The sequence below is a fragment of the Chenopodium album genome, chromosome 23 (genome assembly GCF_948465745.1).
Source record: "Chenopodium album chromosome 23, dcCheAlbu1.1, whole genome shotgun sequence".
Taxonomy (NCBI): Eukaryota; Viridiplantae; Streptophyta; class Magnoliopsida; order Caryophyllales; family Amaranthaceae; genus Chenopodium; species Chenopodium album.
In genome coordinates, this window is record NC_137856.1 from 34,509,310 (window position 1) to 34,532,240 (window position 22,931).

The following is a 22,931-nucleotide window of genomic DNA, read 5'->3' on the forward strand; positions in this document are numbered from 1 at the left end:
GGAAGATAATTATCCAAGATCGATCTTGAAATAGAATTGCTTAAGGAGCAAAGAATTAGTCTTTCCCACTTACGTCGTCTCACTGCCATTTATGTACTTACTAGGTTAAATCCCGTGCCATGCACGGTAATTTTTAAAACTTAATACTTATCATTAGTTTAGCATTATTATTTAATTATAAAAAATTAAACCTAATTGCAAAATAGGATAAAATTTCTGTAATTACAAAAAAAATTTAAAAAATTGATCACACTAAAGAAAACAGAGAGAATTCGAGTGAGGGATAGCTCAAGTGGTTAGAGCTCCCTCCCGGTTCCAGGAGATCTTGGGATCGATTCTTACCCCCACCCTTGTTGCTCTCTTAACACCAAAAAAAAAAAATAATAATAATATATACACGACTAATAAAAATAACTGTGGATTACATCATAAAGTTATAGATAGAAAACAATTATTGCATAATATTGTATAAAAAAAAATTATATTTTTGTTTGATTGTGTACAAATGGAATATATTTATAAAATAGGAAGTGAAATATTATTGAATAGTTTGTATTAAAAACTTCTCTAAGAAGCTTTGGCCAAAAAAAAAAAATAAAAAAAAAAAAGCTTTTGGAGGGAAAATTTTTAACCAGGAGATGACATGTGTCATTCCTGGTTTCGCCTTTAGTATAATGTTATAGATAGGTTAAATCCCGTGCCATGCACGGTAATTTTTAAAACTTAATACTTATCATTAGTTTAGCATTATTATTTAATTATAAAAAATTAAACCTAATTGCAAAATAGGATAAAATTTCTGTAATTACAAAAAAAATTTAAAAAATTGATCACACTAAAGAAAACAGAGAGAATTCGAGTGAGGGATAGCTCAAGTGGTTAGAGCTCCCTCCCGGTTCCAGGAGATCTTGGGATCGATTCTTACCCCCACCCTTGTTGCTCTCTTAACACCAAAAAAAAAAAAAAAAAATAATAATATATACACGACTAATAAAAATAACTGTGGATTACATCATAAAGTTATAGATAGAAAACAATTATTGCATAATATTGTATAAAAAAAAATTATATTTTTGTTTGATTGTGTACAAATGGAATATATTTATAAAATAGGAAGTGAAATATTATTGAATAGTTTGTATTAAAAACTTCTCTAAGAAGCTTTGGCCAAAAAAAAAAATAAAAAAAAAAAGCTTTTGGAGGGAAAATTTTTAACCAGGAGATGACATGTGTCATTCCTGGTTTCGCCTTTAGTATAATGTTATAGATAGATTAAAAAACTTTTGTAATACACCTGTTAATTGTTTAGATTACTTATTCAAAAGACTTAGCGAAACAAGATCAAATTTGTAATTGTAACAATCAAACATCAAACACATCAATCCATGAACGATTCAACCTTACCTCTCCTATATACGAGCTTTAATTAAATTTGACTTAATCCTTGATCTTAGTAAACATATTCAACTCAAATAAAGGCCAGGATATCATACTACTAGTAACAATTTTCAATTTTGACCAAATGATTTTGACCACCAATCTCAACACAACCTCATTGAATTCAATCTAACACCAACCCCCCTTGAAAATAAGCAATTCATCACCCCCATAAAAAATAGCTTTAAAACTTTAAAAGTATGATGAAATCATGATTTGGTTTCCCAATCATAGTACACCTACCTAAAAAAAGAATTCATGTTTATATGTTAGGAAAAATAGAGTAATTTAACACGGCCGTCCAAAAAAGTCAAAATAAACGTGAAAAATTAAATAAAAGTCTCTCAATTCTCATTTCTCAACCGTGTCATATTACACGGCCTCTCTTGTTCTCTCTCTTTCCTCTAATCTCTATATAGTCTATCTTGTGAATTGAACACTACAACTTTCACAAAATTCTGTTTTTTAGCAAGTTTTTATTTTTTTTTTGGTCCCCTTTAAATTCTATATTTTTTTGGGTGGATCTATATTCTTCACAAAAATTAAATAAAATCTTCCAATTCCACTTTGCCAGATTCTTTATTATGAATGGTTGTACTTAAAATTCATAAAAAATTAATAAAATAAAATTAATTAATTAAATAAATAAATAAGGTTGATTTCTTCTGGTTCATCTTGTTTTGGGAAAGAGAACTTCTGACCCTCAGACGCCTCATCCACTGTGGCATCCTTATCCCTCCATATCACTCTATTTTCTTCATTTTTCTCTCTTTAATTTCTCAATTACAAATTACTTCTATTTTTATCTCTATTTATTACCCCCATTTTTCTTCATTTTCTTCTTTAGCTTTGTTTCTCTCAAATTGGGGGGTGCAAAGTTCTTGGGTTTTCATTTCTGGGTTTCAAGCCAATATCTTGAATCCCATGTAAAAAAACCCCAAATTTTATAATTTGGGGGGATTAATTGGTTAAAGTTGTAATCTTTTGTGCAAATTAGTTTCTGGGTTTTGCTTAATTTGTTGGGGTTGAAATGGGATTAACTGAAGCATATCCAATTGGAGGAGGAATTTTTATTGAAATTATGCTAATTATTACTCCAATTTGGACTGCCTTTGTTCTTGGTCTTGTAATTGGATGGACATGGCGGCCAAAGTGGTGGGAGAATTTAGACAAGAACTTGTTTGATTCATTCTTGTCAAAAATTGCGGATTTTCCAGCTCCTTCTTATTCTCCTATTCAGAACTTCACTCCTTTTAACTTGAACTTTTCAAGCTTAAAAGGGCAATCAGCTGGAAATGAAATTGTTAGTGCCAATAATGAAACATTATCTTTGCAACCCAGATTTGATGTCTCCAGTAGTAGCAGGTAATTTCAATTTCTGGGATTTTTTTGGTTTATTTATTTATTTATTTTTCATAATTTTGCTTCATTTTGTTTGGAATTTGTGTATGATTATTGGGTTTTGTAGCCTTAACTTCATTTTATAGCTGCATGATCTTGTTTAAAGTTGTGCATGTTATATGTGTAAGAAATTCATATATTGAGTATTTGAGTTTATATGTATGTTAAGTTGTGTTATTGGGTATTATACTATATATTGGAATTTTGGAAGTGAATAATAAAGATGGGATTTTGGTTGTTGTTGTGTAGTTCATCAAAGCTTAAGAAAGGTGAAGAAAATGGTGTTGTGAACGAAGGTGATATGGTACATCTTTTTAAGCTTGTTGAGGAGAAAGATGGAGGTCCTTCTTGGATACCAATGATGGACCGTTCAACCCCAACCATGAGATATCGAGCTTGGCGGCGAGACCCTGAGGTAATTTTACCTTCCAATCTAGGGATTTCTTGCTTGATAATAGCTTAATTACTATGATTAATGGCATATGAAGTTAATTGTTTGTCAACCGCCTTTAAGAAGATCATTATTTGATTGTCTTAGCTTTGTAGTTATTTGGAATGGTTGATTATGAGCTACTTATGCATGTGAAGTTTGAAGTCATTACAAAAAAATTGTGAAGGAAATTAATTGCATGTGATTTTGAAGCAATAACATTAGTACATAGGAAATTACTATTGTATGTGATGGTTGGAGTTTCTAATGTTGACTATAGACTTATTGTGAAATTTGTGTGTATGCTTTTGCTAGACCGGTCCTCCTCAATACCGTAGTAGTACAATCTTTGAAGATGCTACGCCTGAGATGGTGAGAGACTTCTTTTGGGATGATGACTTTCGACCAAAGTGGGATACCATGCTCATAGATTCTAAAATTCTTGAAGAATCTCAAAGCACAGGAACTATGATTGTACAATGGGTTCGCAAGGTAAGAAAGTTTTTCTATGGATCGTTGTTGTGAAATGTTGGATTGATTTATCTGTTGCATGTAATTAACTTTTGTTGGTTGTGTGTGCAGTTCCCGTTCTTCTGCAGTGACCGAGAATACATAATTGGCCGTAGGATATGGGAGTCTGGAAGAACGTATTATTGTGTGACAAAGGTACATACTACTACTTGTAATAATGTTTATCATGATACTACATATAATTTAGATGGTCTTGAAGCAATAATATCTCCACCAAGGAATTCGATTGTAATGTATGAGATTTATTAATTAACAATTAGAAATGTTGAGCTCTCCCTCCCAAATTAACGTTGGCATTACATCAGTTTCTCTATATAAGGTTCCATGCATGGAATGGAAAGTTAAATAATAGAGGGTTCCAATTGATCCTAATTCATTGTATAAGGACCAAGTGTTATTTCACAATAAATAACATCAACATACAATTTAATGAGTCGTGTTGATTTAGTTGATCGTAGTCCAAAAGCCAAAGAACAGTACGCTGTTGTGATTAATCCCTCTTGCTCTCATTTCCCTTTCCTTCTCGGAAGGAGACTAATATAATGGAAGTAGAAAAAGGACATTGTGGGCTGCCTTTGTTGAGTTTTGTGATTAAACCTCTTGCTATTGAAGTGCATTTCTTTTTCTATACAAGCTACACAAACATCACCTTTTTTTTTTTTTTTTTTTTTATTGTAATTTACTTTGAATTTTCAAATGCTCAACATTTGAAGCTCTATACTAATGTTTTTTTGTATTCATTTTCTCATCAGGGAGTACCCAATTCTGTACCACGAAAAGACAAGCCAAGACGTGTGGATCTGTATTATTCAAGTTGGTGTATTCGCCCAGGTAGGTTTCATGTTTCCTATTTAAAATTTTCCACTGAGTAGTGATAATGAGCTACAGACTTACAACCATTTAATTCAGTCCTAAATGCAAATATGGCAATAATATGCTAACTTTAGTACATACTCCTTATATTAGACTAGTAAAAAAGATGAACCTTTAATACAACTCCGTATCTTGTATTTTGTACTTTCTGCTTAGTCTTTTTGTGAATGGTAAGGGTTCTGATTGTCTTTATGGAATTGTTAAAACAGTGGAATCTAGTAAAGGAACTGGACAGATGACAGCGTGTGAAGTGCTTCTGTTTCATCACGAAGACATGGGCATTCCATGGGAAATAGCTAAACTTGGTGTACGACAAGGGATGTGGGGAGCCGTTAAGAAAATCGACCCTGGTTTACGAGTTTACCAGAAAACAAGAGCTGCCGGTGGGCCCCTCTCTTCCTCCGCCTCCATGGCTCATATCACCACTAAAGTAAACCCAAATTATTTGAATTCTTTGTTGACTGGTGATGATCAGTCAGCGACGACTGAAGTAGCTCCTCCTGAGGAGAAACAAAAAGGAGGGATGAACGTACCAAAACTCCTTGTTTTTAGTGGGGCAGTTGCTCTTGCATGCAGTCTTGACCGAGGGCTTCTAACAAAGGCTGTTATCTTTGGTGTTGCACGAAAACTCGGAAGAATAGGAGGTAAATTATAACAAGAGGTGCTGTAATGAGGTAGTATTGACATTCCTGCATTACGTGATCATATAATTCCTGTGCAGGAAGACAATCCCAAACACGCTCACCCCCCCCCCCCCCCCCCAACCCCCCTACCAAATAATTGAAAAATATAAAAGAAAATCAAAATCCAGGAGCAAAAGCTTCGTAAGGCGATATCCTAGGGAGTTTTGCATGTTGTAGACAGTAGCATGAAGCTGTACTTGAAGAAATTAGTAGATCATAAATTTGTATATCAGCAGAAACTCGTTCTCTTATTTCTTCAATTTATTGCTGCTAGCTGAGTAGCCATTTCTTATTTTTATGATCTTGCAAAACAAATATTCATTCTGTCCATATATTATCATCAAATTTCTTTTGTTCTGTGTCAATTAATTCTTTTGTTCTGTGGCAATTTGATTTTCTCTGAATTCTGTTTGTCCTGATACTGATTGGTAAATTTGTCTCTGAGGGTACTTGGTTGTTATACCTTTGGATTTATTAGCAATTTCCCACTTTTGTTTGTTTGATACCACATAAATTTTAGGGAGAGATTGAGATTGAGACTAAGACTGAGATTGATGGATAAGCTGTGATTTTAGCCTCTAGAAAAGTCATACACAGCAACACAGTACGACTGTACGAGTATTATCTAAATGTAGGGTTGTTAACGACTCAACATATGCAAGTGTTGCTACTTAGGGCCTGTTCTCATACGTTGAAATTCAGTTCAGCTCAGTTTAGTTTAGCTCAGCTCAACTTTTAATTTCCTTCTCTTATAAAATATTCATTTCAGTTCAATTCAGTTTAGCTGAGTTCAGTCAATGAGAACAGACCCTTAGTATGTACGAGTATCAACTAAGATGTTGGTCTCTTCACCTTAAGAAAAAATCATTTTAACCAGCGAAAGTTGGTTAGATGGTTGATTAGTATTGATGCTTTAGTCTTTTGTTTTCTTGTCAAGGTTTTTTCTTCTGAAAATGTTTCCTATTTAGTTACGGAATTACATATGCCATCCAAAAAAAAAAGAGAAGTTTTCCGTAGCTTCTGGGGAATGCTTTCTTAAATATTTGCATGTTCTTGGTTATAGAATATTGGGGTTCTTGTTTGGGAAATAGGTAGTGTGTTGTAAATAGGCTCCTAACTACCAGAACAATTCACATGAAATTTATGAAGATGCAGATTAATATGTCTGAATAGTGTAAATATGCACTTTCCTAAACTTAATAAACACGCTGTAAGCCAGCTGTTGGCCTGTTGCAAGTTTGCAACTGCTGATGACCTTCTCCAGACTTGATAAATTACACAGTGGGATAAAGACAGCATTTAATAAGTGTTAAAGGTTTATAAGAAGTGTTGTTACATAAATGTACTCCGTCCGTCCCTTAATTACAGAGAGTAGGAATATAATTTGACGGAGGGAGTAGTATTTTGTCATAAAGAGACAGGATTTGGGTTAAGCTGGCCTGCTTATCTTGGGCCAATCCCATAAATGACCCACTTGCTATGTTCGTGCTGAGATTTTCAAAAGTACAGTCCAGAAATGCCAAAAGGCCCGAAACAGCACAAGTCCCATTCATGTGCTTGTGTATATGTGATGTCGTGAATGCGTGCCTAAACTTAATTTAACTTGTATTTAATTTGGCATGTTTGGTTAGATCTTATCATGCTTTACAAAAAATGTGACCCAAGCCCGATCCACGGCCCAACAAGAATAGTATTATGTCGTGTTTTTGCCTTTTTGTGACGGTCATGTACTCATGTCATGCCAGGAACTTGTCCAAAAAATGGAATCATAAAATGTAGCACCCAAAATCTCAATTCCTTATTACTCCGAGCTAAACTACTAATTAAAGTAGGTGGTGTTCACATTGGTTAATTGTGCAATATTATTTCATATAATGATTTCATTAGTTACAAATGAAAACTGTCCAAACTTGAGGCCCAATCAAAGTCAGAATAATTATGGAGTACTTAATGAACTCAAATACTCAATCAAGGCATGATGAAGCAGTAATGATTGAGTGGACCCAATCTATAGTACTGATTGAATCTTTTTGGGCTGATTATGAAAATATTTATTTTAAAAAACAGATGGTAAGATTAGTTCTTCCCCTACGCAATAAAATAAGTACTGGTAACTGTTTAGATGTTACCTTGAGAACAAGCTTATGAAAGCATGCATGCAGATTGAAGTACAATTTGTACCGTACGATACAAATGTTGGTATTCAAATTTGACAATTTCGTATAAAACAAACTGATAACTCAGAAATTTAACCTTTCTTACACGGAAATACAAAATTAAATGACCAGCCACCACGTTTTCATAGGAAATTAATTATCTAACCATCATATTGAGGTACCATGCACTTTGGCCTTCTTCATAGCTGTCTTTATTCAAGTGCCTTGTCACAAAATTGTCAGCAGGGTCTGTTATGATTGACTGAATTGAATGGGACTAATCTGAACTTATTAGAACTGAACTGAACTGAATATTTTATGAGAGAAAGAAATTAAGATAAGAACTGAACTAAACTGAAAATAAGCTAAAAAGATTAGGCCCTTAAAATATCTTCTTTTCTCTTTTCTTTGTTGTAATACAATTCACGTATATTATATACTCCCAGCAATGCCCCAACCTAGTTCAATTTTTTTTTTTTTTTTTTTTTTTGACAAGAACCTAGTTCAAAAAATTAGTTTTACATGTATAATTCTGTTTATTAAATTCACATGTATGAAATGTAGTTTACAGAATTATAGTACATCCCAAATTAATTAGTTGTCACATACTCACATTACATTTATCAAACATATTTTGATCACTTGATTAACAAATCATGACCCGACAGGAAATGATACTTAGAGTAAAATGATTGATGACTAACTAATTACTTGATAAATTATTCTACTCCGTATAAATTTGGAATTTCACTTCTTAAGTTTCTATAATGAAAACCAATGACAATTAAGTCTCAATATTGGTCACACTCTTTCTCATTAATGAATCACATATTTATACAATTTCACAATCCTAAAGTATCATAATAATACCACATAGTTGTATGATTATATTGTTCTCATAATAACATTGTTGTATATTTCAATATGTTCTCTAGTGTATTATTTAGATTCTTTAGAATATACTAATTCCTAATGTTTGGTTTATCTAACTTAAAAATACAAAAGTTAAAGAGTGGAAGAATAGTTAGATACCTTGCGCCTAAAGACAAAGCAAGGAACCTAAGTAAGCAAAAAAAACAGAATAAGTAAAAGGGACGGCGTCTATTATCTATAAGGAAAACTTTTGTATACACCCGGTTTTCAGTAATTTATTGTACATCGGGTACACTTTTGTCAGATTTAGTGTCACTTTTGTCAAATTTAGTGTCACTTTTGTCAAATTTATCAATGAAGCATAAATAACTCATATATATTTAGTGTAACTTTTGCGTATTTTATTGTCACTTTATAACGGATGTTCAATAATTTACTGAACATCCGTTTTATTTAAAAGTTTGTGTATCTATAATCTACTTTGTTTGACCAACTATTTTTTATTATTCTTTTCTATTAAATTCAGAGGTATTGGATGTACTTTAGACAATAATTAATTAGTAGATAGACATGAATTATTGGTTTGTTGTTGACCATTTGTTTTGATGGATAAGTAATGATAAGTGAAGTATGAGGTAGGGCTCTTTAATTATGGACCTTAATTTAACCTTCCTCGGTGGATTTCATTCATTACTTCAATATCCCAATATTCCTATCCCTCAATCATTTATTTGCATCATCTTTTATCCACTAGATAATTCAACCATTCATAGGAAGACATATTTGTGGAGTAGCATTAATCTTCCCCGGCCATCTCCGGCCTCCCATACAAATCTTCTTTGATCCTTGGTAGTGGGGGAAGGGTAATGAATCTCTACCCTAAAATCGGCCTTAATATAGACTGAATTTCTAGTCATACCTCTATACTAAACTTAAGTATAATTTTATTTGATACGATCATAAGATTTTTTTTTGATAATATGTATTATTATAGGTTTAATCTGTATTATACCTAAAGTGGACTTCATATTTGATGGTAATTGCAATTTACAAAAAGTCATGCCATGAGAAAATGGGACAAACTCTTTTAAATTCTTGTCATTCAATTGATAATTTCGGTACTTGTATGTTGTAACGATGAAAACCATACTTCATGAATATCAATCTTGTAGTAGCGTAGTAACTACTATGTAGCCTACAATATTGATTGAAACTTTATACCCGAATAAACACCTCTCTAATGTTTGAATCGTCGAATTCAAGAAAGAATATTAGTTTTAATTTGACTTATATAGAATCTTGAAAATATAATTTGGAGTACATGATCACAATAATTGGCTTATTAGATTGGTTTAATAGAATAATAGTGCATAATGCAAATTCCAGTATCACGAAAGAAATAAACTATAGAACTTAACCCCTAATCAACGAAAGTATTTAATTAATACTAATCACTCTGTTTTGTTTTAAAACAACAATAACAAACTAACTGATTCTTTCCCTCCAATTTTGCTTCTTCCAAAAGCAACCACCAAAATTCTTCTTCCTAAAATTTCGACGAAAGCAAGAAACTGCGTGATTACCAAAAAGATCAAAGTAACAGAAACTCGATCTGCCAAACCGATTATTAAAAAAAAAACATAGATATTTAGATATTAATAGAACAATAATCTTTCTTTCATATAGAATATAGTTTTATATACATTACAATTGATGAAATTAATAAATCGAATCATCTAAGATCTCAATTAAACCAATATAAATCGTCAAAATAAACTACCAATTATAAGTAAATCATAGTATCAATTATAACCCTAATTCGATCGATCAGTACGGAACAATAGTCTCGAAACAATGAACACCATCCAATTCCACCGCAAATCGAGGATTCTTCTTCTTGTTGTTCATCGATTCCTTCTTCACCGAACCCGAATTTGACGACAAATTCTTATCATTATTACTATTATCTTTAATATTATTACTCTTATTCTCGACAACACTCGACGAATTCGTGGTTTTAGCCGTCGTTGATTTTGGAGAGATTTTCTGAGGAGTGAAATTGACGAGTTTCCAACCGTACGATTCAGCGCCCATTGCTTCAAACGAACTGAAGATTGATGACATCATCTTGAACAAATTAAGAAAATTTGATTGATTTTTTTTTTGGTTTAGTTTTGTTTTTTGAGGAGAGAGAATATGAAGATGGTTGAAAAAAAGTGGAATTAGTGAAACTTGGAGAGAAAGAAGGGATAAAGAGGTGGTATATATGGGGTTGAAAGAGAGAGAGAGAGAAAAAAAAGGAAGGATCTGGAAAAATAATTTAAAATAAAAAATACTAGTAGAAAAAAAAAAGGACGGTGGGGAAAGGGAAGAACTCGAAACTAAAGAAAGTTTCCTGTTATGAAAAATATGATTAGATTAATACGCGTAAAAGTCAGTCCAAGTTTGGTTTAATTTAAAATAAGGAAAGAAAAGAAAAGAATGTTGTTGTGTAGCTTGAATTGTGTTGTCTTGTTCAGTTGGGTAGCTATTGCTTCTTCATTGGGGTGGGTCAAGTTTGGGTTTGGGTTTGGACTTTTTTTTTAAAAAAATAATTGCTTTTTCTAGATTGATATGGAAATCTTTAGGAAGTTTTGGTTCTTCAATTTTCAATTATGTTGGTTTTATGTATGAAAATTCCAAGAAATTACTTGATTCAAAGTTCAACGTAGGTACATGCATCTTATATATTCAAAAAATTGTAAGGTATTCCTTAATTTGTTGAACGTTGTTCCTATAATGAAAGTTTATATGGTATCTTCATTGCGATACTGTGGGTTGTACTATACTTATAATTTGAGTTGTTATACGGAATACTCTATAAAGTATCTTCATCGTGATACTGTTGGTTGTACTATACTTATAATATGGTCTGTTACACTTTCATATAATATCTTCATTGTGATATAGTTAATTGTACTATACTTATAATATGGCATGTTACACTGATGTGGTACGTATTAATCTCGTATATTTGTTAAGTTTCTCCAAATGCATAATAATAAATATTGGTTGAACAATAAAATTTGATGTTGTTGTGAGAGTTAAAATTGAGATATCAAGTTTAGAAGGTGGCATTGATAGCCTTCTTATCTTGTCTTAGCTTATTGCTTTCAATCTTCACATTTATGCCACATATTGTTGAGATTTAAATTTTATTTGAGAGTCAATTGTGGATGATACATACATATGTGTTTGCATGTCATAAGTTACTGATTACTAAGTGTTCTTATTTTTATGCTCATTTTATTCATTTTCATTTCTCTTATTTGACAATTAAGGTATACGTGAAGTATTTGTACCAAGAAAAGTGCAATTTAACCATATAAAGGAATAGAGGAGAACGAAAAGTGTAACCAACTCAAAGAAACCAAGAGAAAACACCAAACTTATAATACTCTAGCAGATGAGGTGAACACGACTAGGTATCCGAAAGTTATAATTTGCTCGCCTCTATATTCAGCATATTTATCAGAAAGGCAATTGATCAGCAGATTATGTTGCATCTCTCGCTTATTCTAATCCGATCCACCACAATATTAACCCGTTTATGAATAGTAAAGTTTTTTATTTTTTACACATCGATAGATTAGGGCACAGTTTTGTGAGAAGACAATCCTAATCTCCTATCATTAATCTGTCCTTACAAAAATAAAATTCATTCAGCCTTAGAGTACCCTTATTAATCTAACCTTTCAAACAATTTAACTTTAATACTTGCAGAGTACAAGCTAAGAGTCAAATGACTTTTAGTAGAAATGCCAAATTAACCCCTCAATCCAACCAAATAAGAAGCTCTTCTATACTTGGTGTGTAATTTAGCAAGTAGCCAAGTGGTCTCTTTTTCACCCCCTTTAAACTCCTTTAAATTTTTTTAAAAGTACGCGGCAAATTGGCTCCACTAGTTGTTACGGCTGGCTCATGCTAACGTACGCTACATGTGCAAGTGCGAGTGTGACGGTTGGATAAAAGAAATGTTTATCTTATTTACCGTAGAATAATCAATAATGTTTTCTGTGCTGGATTTTAATACTCTCTTTAATGCTTATCCATTCACCTTATTTTATATGTTCATCTTATTTTATTACTTCTACTTTTCTTCTACCAACATCAGATGACTCTGCTTGACTAAATTTTATGACTACCAAATCTGACGTAGTCGTACAAATATACAATTGGACCAAACTAATACGATGAATGTTCATTCATTCTCAACCTAGCATATTCTTTCTATTGTTTTATTTTATATTGTTCTCCATTATTCATATAATAATATTCATTCATCATCCAACCGTATAACCTAATGTTATCACATATTCTAATGTACTTCATTTATTCCATGACTTCAAAACGATGTATTACAATCCCTTTTTAGCTTAATATTTAATCATCCTCTATTACGGTGTCTTTTATTCACATGATTTTCACTTGACTAAACTTATCTGAATTTGTATTTGTTATAATTTGTATTAAAGTAAACGTAACATATTAGCATGTCCTAATTCAAGATATCCACATGAACATGCGAGGAAGTATATGTGAGAGTGTAAAATAGAAACTCTATGAAATTCACATTTCCAACGAATTGAACACCCCATAGTCACCATGACACCAAAGATGCTGACTAGTATTGCACTTTGCACCCATAGTGTATTTTTTAGGATCCACAGATTAAAAATATTTATCTGGACAACGGCCCAATATACCAACTCTCCTTTAACCCACTTTTACAAGCCCAACAATTAAAAAACAAAAAAACCAATAAAAAAACTTTTAAATCCTAAAATCCAACGGCTGACGTGTACTATCCAACGGCTGTGATGAACTTAAGAAACCTCAAAAAAATTCATAATTCCTCTGAAAATGTGTAATGGGACCCACTTTAGAGTCAGGTGATCTCCAGCGTCAGGTTGTAGTAGATTAATTTGCCTTTTAATTTCTTCACGAATTTCCCTATTGGTTAAAAACTCCAAAACGTACAAATATCTTATGACACGCCCCACTAAATTTCCCCCCTTTATATACGTACTATGTAACACTCGTTACTACACACTGCATACAAAATTACAAATATACAACATCATAAAATTTGATTATTTTCCTACAAATCAAATTTTATATTCAACTTTTTGATTTTCATTACATTATTTGGTATGAAACTTTTTGAGATTATAAGTGTTAAATTTAATTTTATATTGTTTTCATTTGTTGTAATTGTAATGATCACAAACATAATATACTACATACTAATTAATCTGATTTTTTTAGGTTGTTTAAGATATTAGGACAATGGAGACCGTTACATCGTCTCATTTTGTTTCTGGTATTACCAGTGGTGCTATGGGGAGTTCAGATCCTAAGCTGACATTGATAAATAATGGCTTGAAGAACAATCAAATGATCGCGACTCATAATGGACTAAGATCATTAAAGAATAATGTAGATATGATAAAGTTAAGAAGTACCGCAAAAAATCCTACTGAGGAGCTTAGAAAAGAAGACTCCCCTGCAATAAGATGTGGGATGAATTTGGTATTTGTTGGGGCAGAAGTTGCCCCTTGGAGTAAAACCGGCGGTCTAGGGGACGTTCTTGGAGGTCTTCCCCCTGCCTTGGCAGTAAGTCTTTGTTCTCTTCACCTTCAACTTTTTTGAATGTGTCTCAATTTTATTTAATTTTTGCCTTGGCCTAATGTGTTACGCGTCATTCAGGCTAGAGGACACCGTGTAATGACAGTATCTCCTCGGTATGATCAGTACAGAGACGGATGGGATACTAGTGTAACAGCTGAGGTACATGCATGCTCTAATGCTCTATAATATAATTAGCTACATCATACTTTGTTAGGGTAATTCTTTGGAGTTCTTAAGGATGTTTCAATATATAAATTGCAGCTGAAAGTTGGAGATAGAACTGAGACAGTACGTTTCTTCCACACCTACAAGCGAGGGGTTGATCGTGTTTTCGTGGATCATCCTGTTTTCCTTGCAAAGGTATCAATACATTTTCATATATATAGCTCAACCATAGTTTTTTATTTGTGTGTAATTAATTAGTTGATGAACTAATTTTAATATGGTTGTGTACTTACTAAAACTATGTTAGGTGTGGGGGGTAACCGGATCCAAACTCTACGGTCCAGAGGCTGGAGCGGACTATGAAGACAATCAACTTCGATTTAGCGTGCTTTGCCAAGTAATTTTATCATTAATAGCTTAATCACTTTGTAATGAGAAAGAAAGCATAACACCTGCGCGTTACAGGCAGCTTTGGAGGCACCAAGAATTCTTAATCTCAACAACAATCCATTCTACTCTGGACCATATGGTAAAACTCTTACGTTTTTGTGCAATGTTTAGTTATTTCAGTATAATGAAGACCTGATATATTATGCTCATTGTGTAATCGATACAGGTGAAGATGTTGTTTTCATCGCGAATGATTGGCATAGTGCTCTTCTCCCAGCCTACCTCAAGAGTATGTACAAATCCAGGGGAATCTACAGAAATGCTAAGGTAAGTCTTTTTACCTAGGGATGTTTTCTTGGTTGTACTTTGTAACGTTTTCTTTAGCGAATTTTCATATATTTGAGGCTTCAGGTTGCATTCTGCATTCATAATATGGTATATCAAGGAAGATTTGCATTGCAAGACTACTCGCGTCTTCATCTACCAGAGGAATTGAAGCCAGCTTTTGACTTTTTTGATGGGTAAAGTTATCTAACCTACTAATTAAATATCGCATTGCACGGACTAATTACTAATTTACTAGTCCACGATTAATGTTAAGTGCATGATACAGGCACAACAAACCTGTAAAGGGAAGGAAAATTAACTGGATGAAGGCAGGTATTTTAGAATCAGACCGCGTGGTAACTGTGAGCCCTTTCTATGCACAAGAGGTTGTATCGAGTGTTGAGAGAGGTGTGGAGCTTAATGATGTAGTTCAGAGGACTGGAATCACTGGCATAGTGAACGGCATGGATGTGCTGGAATGGAATCCTACTACTGATAAGTACATTGGATCTAATTATGACAGATCAACTGTAAGTAACATTTTTAACAGGATTTTTGCTTTTGTAAACCTTCATGAAATCTTCTAATGTGTATAGTTTTCGCTTCTTTCAGGTTGCTTATGCAAAGCCTCTTATAAAGGAAGCTCTGCAAGCAGAAGTTGGTCTACCCGTGGACAGGAATATCCCTTTGATTGGTTTTATAGGCCGACTTGAAGAGCAGAAAGGTTCTGACATTCTTGCAGAAGCAATTCCTCAATTCATTGGGCAAAATGTGCAGATTATTGTTCTTGTAAGAACAATCCTTACCTCAAACATGCCTGTTTCTGTTCATCTAAAACCAATTTTCTGATTTTTTTTTTCATGGTTTGTTGTTTGGGGAGTAGGGGACAGGAAAGAAGGAAATGGAGAAGCAGATTCAAAAGTTGGAAGCTCTCTACCCTCAAAAGGCGAGAGGGGTGACCAAATTCAATGTCGCCTTAGCTCATATGATTGTAGCTGGTGCAGATTACATGCTGATACCTAGCAGATTTGAGCCCTGTGGGCTTATCCAGCTCCATGCAATGCGTTATGGAACGGTTTGTAACAGCTTTATGCAATGAATAATCCTATTCTTGATGCTTTTTACATCAATGAACATGATGACCTATTCTGATATTTCATTGATCAGGTGCCACTGGTGGCCTCAACTGGTGGACTTGTCGATACTGTACAAGAAGGTTACACCGGATTCCACATGGGCCGTTTCAGTGCAAATGTAACAATCACCTGAACCAAAACAATCATAACATTTCATTATGCATACTAATTAGTCTAATGATCATTGTTGTACTCTGAAGAACTGACATTTTGGTTCATAATGGTATATCAGTGTGACGCGGTGGATCCAACTGATTTACAGGCTGTTGTAACAACAGTGAAGAGGGCTATAGAGACGTATGGAACTCCAGCCTCAAGAGATATGATCCAAAACTGTATGGCACAAGATTTCTCATGGAAGGTAGGCTGTATGATGAGATACCATTTAAGTGACATAGTACTCTTTTAGTCAAGTTAATATCATTTGTCATGGTGCTAATTAATTTTTGGTTCTTGAGCAGGAGCCTGCAAAGAAATGGGAGAACCTGTTGCTGAGCCTAGGGGTTGCTGGCAGTAGACCAGGATTCGAAGGAAACGAGATTGCTCCTTTTGCTGTGGAGAACATTGCAAATCCTTGATTCATTCATAGATGGTGGATCACATCAAAGAATGATCAGCACTTTTGTGGAATACTCATTTGGCTGATATTTTTTACTATATTTTGTCTCAGAATTCAATAACTCAGGCAATGTTGCCTTCCGTATAGACTTCTTTGAATTGTATGACATTCATGCTTGGTTGATTATAAATGTATCATGAGTGCAATAATATAAATTTGAATACTATGCTTTTAGTGTGTTCATACCATTTTCAGTACAACAAAACTTTACTTTCGGCTAGAACAGGCAAATGCAAATTTCCAACTGTTTTGATCAAACAGTATTTTAAGCCCTCAAAACCTTTAATTGCTAGAAACACTAGTAGAAAAATTCAAAAAAACACCGGTCAATGGCCACCGGTTTTTGAAAACCGGTGGCTTAAAAAATGGGCGGGATAGGCTAATTCACATTGCCACCGGTTCAAACCGAACCGGTGGCATAAATGGTAATTCCCACCGGTTTGAACCCGTGGCAATAATCAATTTTAAAAAAAAAAAAAAAAAATGCCCCCTTTATATTCTCCAAACCCTAGCTTCCTCATTTCCCCACTCCCTCAGCCGTTCTTTCTCTCTCCTGCTCTCCCCTCTCTTCTTCTCTTTCAATTCATCTGATCTCCTTCTCCAAACCCTTCTCTTCTCTTCTCCTTCTCCCTTCGATCTCCTTCTCCCTCTTCTCTTCTCCGATCCCTTCGATCTCCTTCTCCCTCTTCTCTTCTCCAATCCCTTCGATCTCCTTCGTCTCCTTCTCCCTCTTCGATCTCCTTCGTCTCTCTTCTCCCTCTTCGATCTCTTCTCTTCTCCCTCTTTGATCTCCTTCTCCCTTTTCTCTTCTCTTTCATTTCCATCATCACCAAGACCACCACGAAGACCACCACGAAGACATGCAGCGGCACGAGCCACGAGGTTTGTGTTAATTGATTTTGTGATTTTTTGTGCTTAATTGATTTTTCGAAATTTATGGATTTAGTTGATTTCGAAAGTTTTGGGCTTAATTGATGTTGCATGTATAATTCATTTTCTGGGTTTGCTGGGTCACCTTGATTTTCTGGGTTTGATGATCTTCGAATGTTTTGGGTTAGGGGTTTTTTGGGTTTTGTTTTGTTAATTAAACGAATTTTCTGGGTTAATTAATTATTCTTGTTTTTTTTTTATTTTTTTATTTTTTTGTCGAGTAATTTTTTTTTTGTCAAGTAATTTTTTTCTTGTTTTGATGATCTTTGAAGGATTCTGGGTTTTTTGGGTTTTGTTTTGTTAATTAAACGAATTTTCTGGGTTAATTAATTTTTTTTTTTTTTTTTTTTTTTTTTTTTTTTTTTGTCGAGTAATTTTTTTTTGTCAAGTAATTTTTTCTTGTTTTGATGATCTTCAAAGGATTCTGGGTTTTTTGGGTTTTGATTTGTTAATTAAACGAATTTCTGGGTTTAATTAATTTTTCTGGTTTTTTTTTTTTTTTTTGTCAAGTAATTTTTTTTGTTTTAATTGATGCAGGTTAATTGATTTAGATCTTAATAACTCGAAGAATGAAGATGATCGAATATAAGTTGAAGAATCAAGATGTTGTATTGGGGTTTTTCATTTTAATGTTGTAATTTATTTTTTTGTATTATATTGTAATTTTTTTTTTGATTTATACGTTGTAATTTGTCATTTTGATGTTGTAATTTTTTTTTGATTATATGTTGTAATTTTTTCGAATATAATGAATGAAATTGGTCAATTATATTTAAATTTGATGTTATTATTTTTTTTTTTGAGTTAATTGGTCCATTATATTTAAAGTGAAAAAGACCAAAAAAAAAAAAAAAAAATATATATTCCTATAATTGCCACCGGTTAACCGGTGGAAAATGTCTGCCATCCTCCTAAAAATAAAAACCGCCAAATATAATTGCCACCGGTTAACCGGTGGCAATTATTTATTTTGCCACCGGTTTTGAACCGGTGGCCTTTTGTTCAAGGATTTGCCACCCCCCAACTGACCACCGGTTCAAAACCGGTGGCATAGGGGGGTTTTGAACCGGTGGCTAACTAGTATTTTCGCCTAGTGAAATTAGAACACTTTATATGGACTATGCTTATTAACTGCATCATCATAGTCCTGACCAATAATATGTTTAAATATTCACTGGATTTTTGATCTGGTAGAAACACGACATCCTTTAATAGGTACTCGAATCTGTTAACTGCTCAATACTGGCAGTCTACTGTTAGATTAATTAGACAAAATGGGTATTAGCTGCTCAACAAAGTTGACCATTTCAAACCATGACTTTTCTCTTGTCCAATAATCAAGTCTACAATATCTAGAGCTTGTACATATAATTTCAACCTGCATAACTTATTAGACAGATACCATTCTACCTCCAATAAACACTTTCTGGTAAATCAGCTTCTGTTTGCTGCATCATCTCTTCCGATTCAGAAACAGGCTACAGGTGAAGCATGGTGAGTACTTAATTTCAACTGTGTATATGGCTATTATTTCCAATTAGAGGAGTATCTGACTTCTGAGAAACAAATTTCAGTCTAACTATACTCCCTAGTTTATTATTACGGCGATTAATTAGTATTTAGTAGGTATAGACTATGGATGATGACTTTAACCTACCGCCTTTAGAACTATTCTGAATTGTTTCATCATTGACCTACTCATCAATAATTTTATAAAGATGTTTTGTTTTCATAGCAACTAGGCATAAAACAATTGTTTCTATGTACGGCCTCTAGGACTTTAATTCAGCATACTATAACTGAGGTTATTGTAACAATTGTTAAAGACTTGTTAGGCTACCACTTAGCCTCACAGGTCAAAAGTTCCCACAGTCCACTTAATCAGTGAATGTGTCAAGAAGCATAGTTTTGGGTAGATTCCACAACCAATGGCTCTGAGAAAAGAAAGCATCTTCCTATATTTTTGCTTCTGTTGCTGCATAATCTCTTCTTATTCAGAAACAGACACTCTGAAACAAGGGCAGCAGCTCAAGGATGGTGAGTACTTGGTTTCGGCAGGCAAAGTATTCACATTAGGATTCTTCAACCCAAGAGAAGAGAGGGTAATCGGATACTTTAATCCAGAAAATACACAAAACTGCTACATCGGCATCTGGTACACTTATTATAAAGATAAGAGGCCAGTATGGATTGCAAACCGAAACAATCCCATTTCTAGGAATTTTGGAGCACTTGCAATCAACAGCAACGGTGACTTCAAGATATTAGACAGAGGTTTGACACACATGTTGTTGAAGGCCAATCAAGGAGCTTCCAGAAGAGTGGCAGTGCTTACAGATACCGGCAACTTTGTGTTACAAGAGCTTAATTCAGATGGCACGGTAAGAGAAAAAAAACTCTGGCAGAGCTTTGATTATCCAGCTGACACACTTCTTCTTGGTATGAAACTGGGATATAACTTCAAAACTGGGAAAAATTGGTCATTGACCTCATGGGTAAGTGATGAATTTCCTGCAGCAGGGCCTTTCACACTCGGTATAGACCCCAACGGAACCAGCCAGCTGATCATGTGGATAAGAGAGGATATTCAATGGAGGAGTGGCATTTGGAACAATGGGAAATTTCCAAATCTCCAAGACTACCTTTTTAGGTTCGATTTTGTCTCAAATGATGAAGAATTATACTTCACCTTATCTGCAGACAACGCCTGGGAAATCGATTTCCCAATGTACCATATTGATTGGAAAGGTGCAATACTTCAGTATGACACCTCGGCATCAGACAGATTGGAGTACAGCCAGTACTCAAGATCGGCATCAGACAGATTGGAGTACAGCCAGTACTCAAGATCACAATCAAATACACAAAATTCTCTGACCAATGTTGTTGACTGCAGAAAGGCCAGAAAGTACAATTCCCCTCCTGGATGCGTAAAGCAGCAGCTTCCAGAATGCCGGAATGAAAGCTGGTTTGACAGTACCCGGGGATATATGCTATCTGAAGGTATCATGTACGATAATAGAAACCAAATTTTGGGTGTGGCTGATTGTGAAGCTAAGTGCTTGAGCAGCTGTTCCTGTGTTGCTTACGCTTTTATCTACCCCAATCGAACTGGATGTGAGCTCTGGACTAACATTACTCAGTTACTAGAGAATGGACAGGCATACTCTTCTCGCAGGGAGTTTTACATTCAAAGAGAACATTACAGAGGTAAAACTAACATTTTCTCAACCACTTTTTAACTTTCAGCATTTAGAAAGTAGGGAGGAGATGAAATTCTACTGCAATATTTTTCTAGTCTCTTCAATTGTACATGTCTCTCAGATGCTACAAAAGTGTAGCTTAATTAGATTCGGTTTTGTTACAGAAGAAAAGAGGTCACTTTGGTGGTTGTGGCTTATAATAGCAACATCTACCATTCTGCTGCTCCTGGCAGTATCATGGATAGGCTATCGCAAGAAAAGGGCACTGCTCAGTATAGCACGATGTTTTCTCCTGATAGGTTATGTTGTACGACGAAACCTCACAGCTTATCTTCAACATTTATATGATCGCCTTCACAGAAGTCTCGAAACAGCTGGTAGATTCTGAATTGCAAACAACTCACTAAAATCTTAAAGAACTATGTGCTCTACTGATGCAGCTTTGTTTTATTTCCATGCTACACAGGAGCAAGTCAAATAGAGGAGAAGATGTCACTTACAGAGATAGGTTCCAGTGTTGGACACTCCAAAAGATTTCGAAGGAAAAGAAAGCTCACCATTGGCAAGAACCATGGAATACACGTGTTCAGCTTCGAAAACATAGTACAAGCAACTGATAACTTTTCACCTTCAAATAGGCTTGGACAAGGAGGATATGGGGTAGTATACAAGGTACTTAAAAATTCTGAATGCTCCGTTTATATTTTTCTTTTCAAGTTGAAGCAGTTAAACAATTGCACTTAATATATCAGGGTACATTAGCAGATAATCAAGAGATAGCGATAAAGAGACTGTCAACAACTTCAAAGCAGGGCAGATTGGAGTTCATGAATGAGGTTAAGCTTGTTGCCAAATTACAACATAACAATCTTGTTAAGCTCATAGGATGCTGCATTCAGCAAGGAGAGAAGATATTGGTATATGAATACATGGAGAACAAGAGCTTGGATTATTTCCTATATGGTTAGTGAATTAAACAATAATAACTACACATTTCCAGTACTTTGTAATTGATTTATCACATTAGTATCTTGGTTCATGACAGATTCAGACAGAAAAATGCTTCTTGACTGGAAGATGCGTTTCAACATAATCGAGGGGGTAGCTCAAGGACTCCTCTACCTTCACAAATATTCACGATTAAAGATAATTCATCGAGACTTAAAAACAGGAAACATATTACTTGATCAGGAGATGAATCCAAAAATCTCAGATTTCGGTATGGCTAGACTCTTTCAGCAGAATGAATCAGGAGCAAATACCAGCAGATTAGTTGGGACACTGTAAGTAAAATGAACACACCAATGCATGAATTCTCAACTCTTTTAGGACCATAAACGCTACTTAGTTTCCTCTCTTTATGCAGTGGTTATATGTCACCAGAATATGCAATGGAGGGATATGTTTCAGTCAAGTCTGATGTTTTTAGCTTTGGGATATTAGTGTTAGAGATAATCAGCAGCAAGAAGAACAATGACTCTTACTGCTCAGACCGCCCACTCAACCTTATTGGTTATGTAAGTTCCTGACTAATCATGTGAAACTCAAGCTATTATACAGACTCAACAGATTTACTTACGTATTTTTATTTGTGTTCTTCAGGCATGGGAGCTGTGGACAGATAATAGAGGTTCAGAGCTGATTGACCAAACCTCAATTTTGGACAATCACAACCACGAAGAAGCCATGAAATGCATTAATGTTGGTCTCTTATGCGTGCAAGAGAACCCTGCTGACAGACCCACCATGTCAACTGTTGTAACTATGATCGCCAATGAGGCTTATCAACTCCCTAAACCAAACAAACCGGCATTTTTCATAGGCAAGGGTTTATCACTGGCAGAGCATCCCCAATATGATCTAGAGCAGGGTTCCTTGAACAATGCATCAATTTCGGAGATGGGAGTTCGATAAACCTATGCCATTCTACTTTGTTGATTGTTCAAAATGCTTTAATCTAGATTGACCAACTATTTATGAATAATTGCAAGGAACCTCTATCAGCTTGAAAATTATGTAATAGTCAGATTAGTCAGTATTGCCATACTCGATGAAATCTACCCTTGTTCTTGTTTAGGATTTTGCAACTTTAGATCTTGTTTAATTC

General features: G+C 34.3%; 3 protein-coding genes across 4 annotated transcripts; all 3 read left to right on the forward strand.

The window, feature by feature from the left end:
• Positions 1–1,988: 1,988 nt before the first annotated feature.
• LOC145607713 (uncharacterized) lies at positions 1,989–5,720 on the forward strand. The gene is made up of 6 exons (XM_081663306.1): positions 1,989–2,802; positions 3,088–3,253; positions 3,584–3,760; positions 3,851–3,934; positions 4,552–4,630; positions 4,882–5,720. Exons 1-6 carry the CDS (start codon positions 2,468–2,470, stop codon positions 5,325–5,327), a joined length of 1,287 nt encoding a protein of 428 aa, XP_081519432.1. The 5' UTR covers positions 1,989–2,467; the 3' UTR covers positions 5,328–5,720.
• Positions 5,721–13,712: 7,992 nt separating this feature from the next.
• On the forward strand, positions 13,713–16,650 carry LOC145606832 (granule-bound starch synthase 1, chloroplastic/amyloplastic-like). The gene is made up of 13 exons (XM_081662670.1): positions 13,713–14,039; positions 14,133–14,213; positions 14,316–14,414; positions 14,527–14,616; positions 14,685–14,748; positions 14,836–14,936; positions 15,021–15,130; positions 15,223–15,466; positions 15,549–15,725; positions 15,820–16,011; positions 16,104–16,190; positions 16,305–16,433; positions 16,534–16,650. The coding sequence occupies exons 1-13, from the start codon at positions 13,713–13,715 to the stop codon at positions 16,648–16,650; spliced, it is 1,818 nt and encodes a 605-aa protein (XP_081518796.1).
• A 2,341-nt stretch (positions 16,651–18,991) lies between these two features.
• On the forward strand, positions 18,992–22,900 carry LOC145606829 (G-type lectin S-receptor-like serine/threonine-protein kinase At1g67520). Of its 2 annotated transcripts, XM_081662669.1 has the most exons (8): positions 18,992–20,060; positions 20,142–20,831; positions 20,989–21,201; positions 21,291–21,496; positions 21,577–21,787; positions 21,870–22,107; positions 22,191–22,341; positions 22,427–22,900. In XM_081662669.1, exons 1-8 carry the CDS (start codon positions 19,550–19,552, stop codon positions 22,736–22,738), a joined length of 2,532 nt encoding a protein of 843 aa, XP_081518795.1. In that variant the 5' UTR covers positions 18,992–19,549; the 3' UTR covers positions 22,739–22,900. The 2 variants fall into 2 exon arrangements, with proteins under 2 accessions (XP_081518795.1, XP_081518794.1); XM_081662668.1 differs by having other exon boundaries at positions 18,992–20,831.
• The last annotated feature ends 31 nt before the right edge of the window (positions 22,901–22,931 follow it).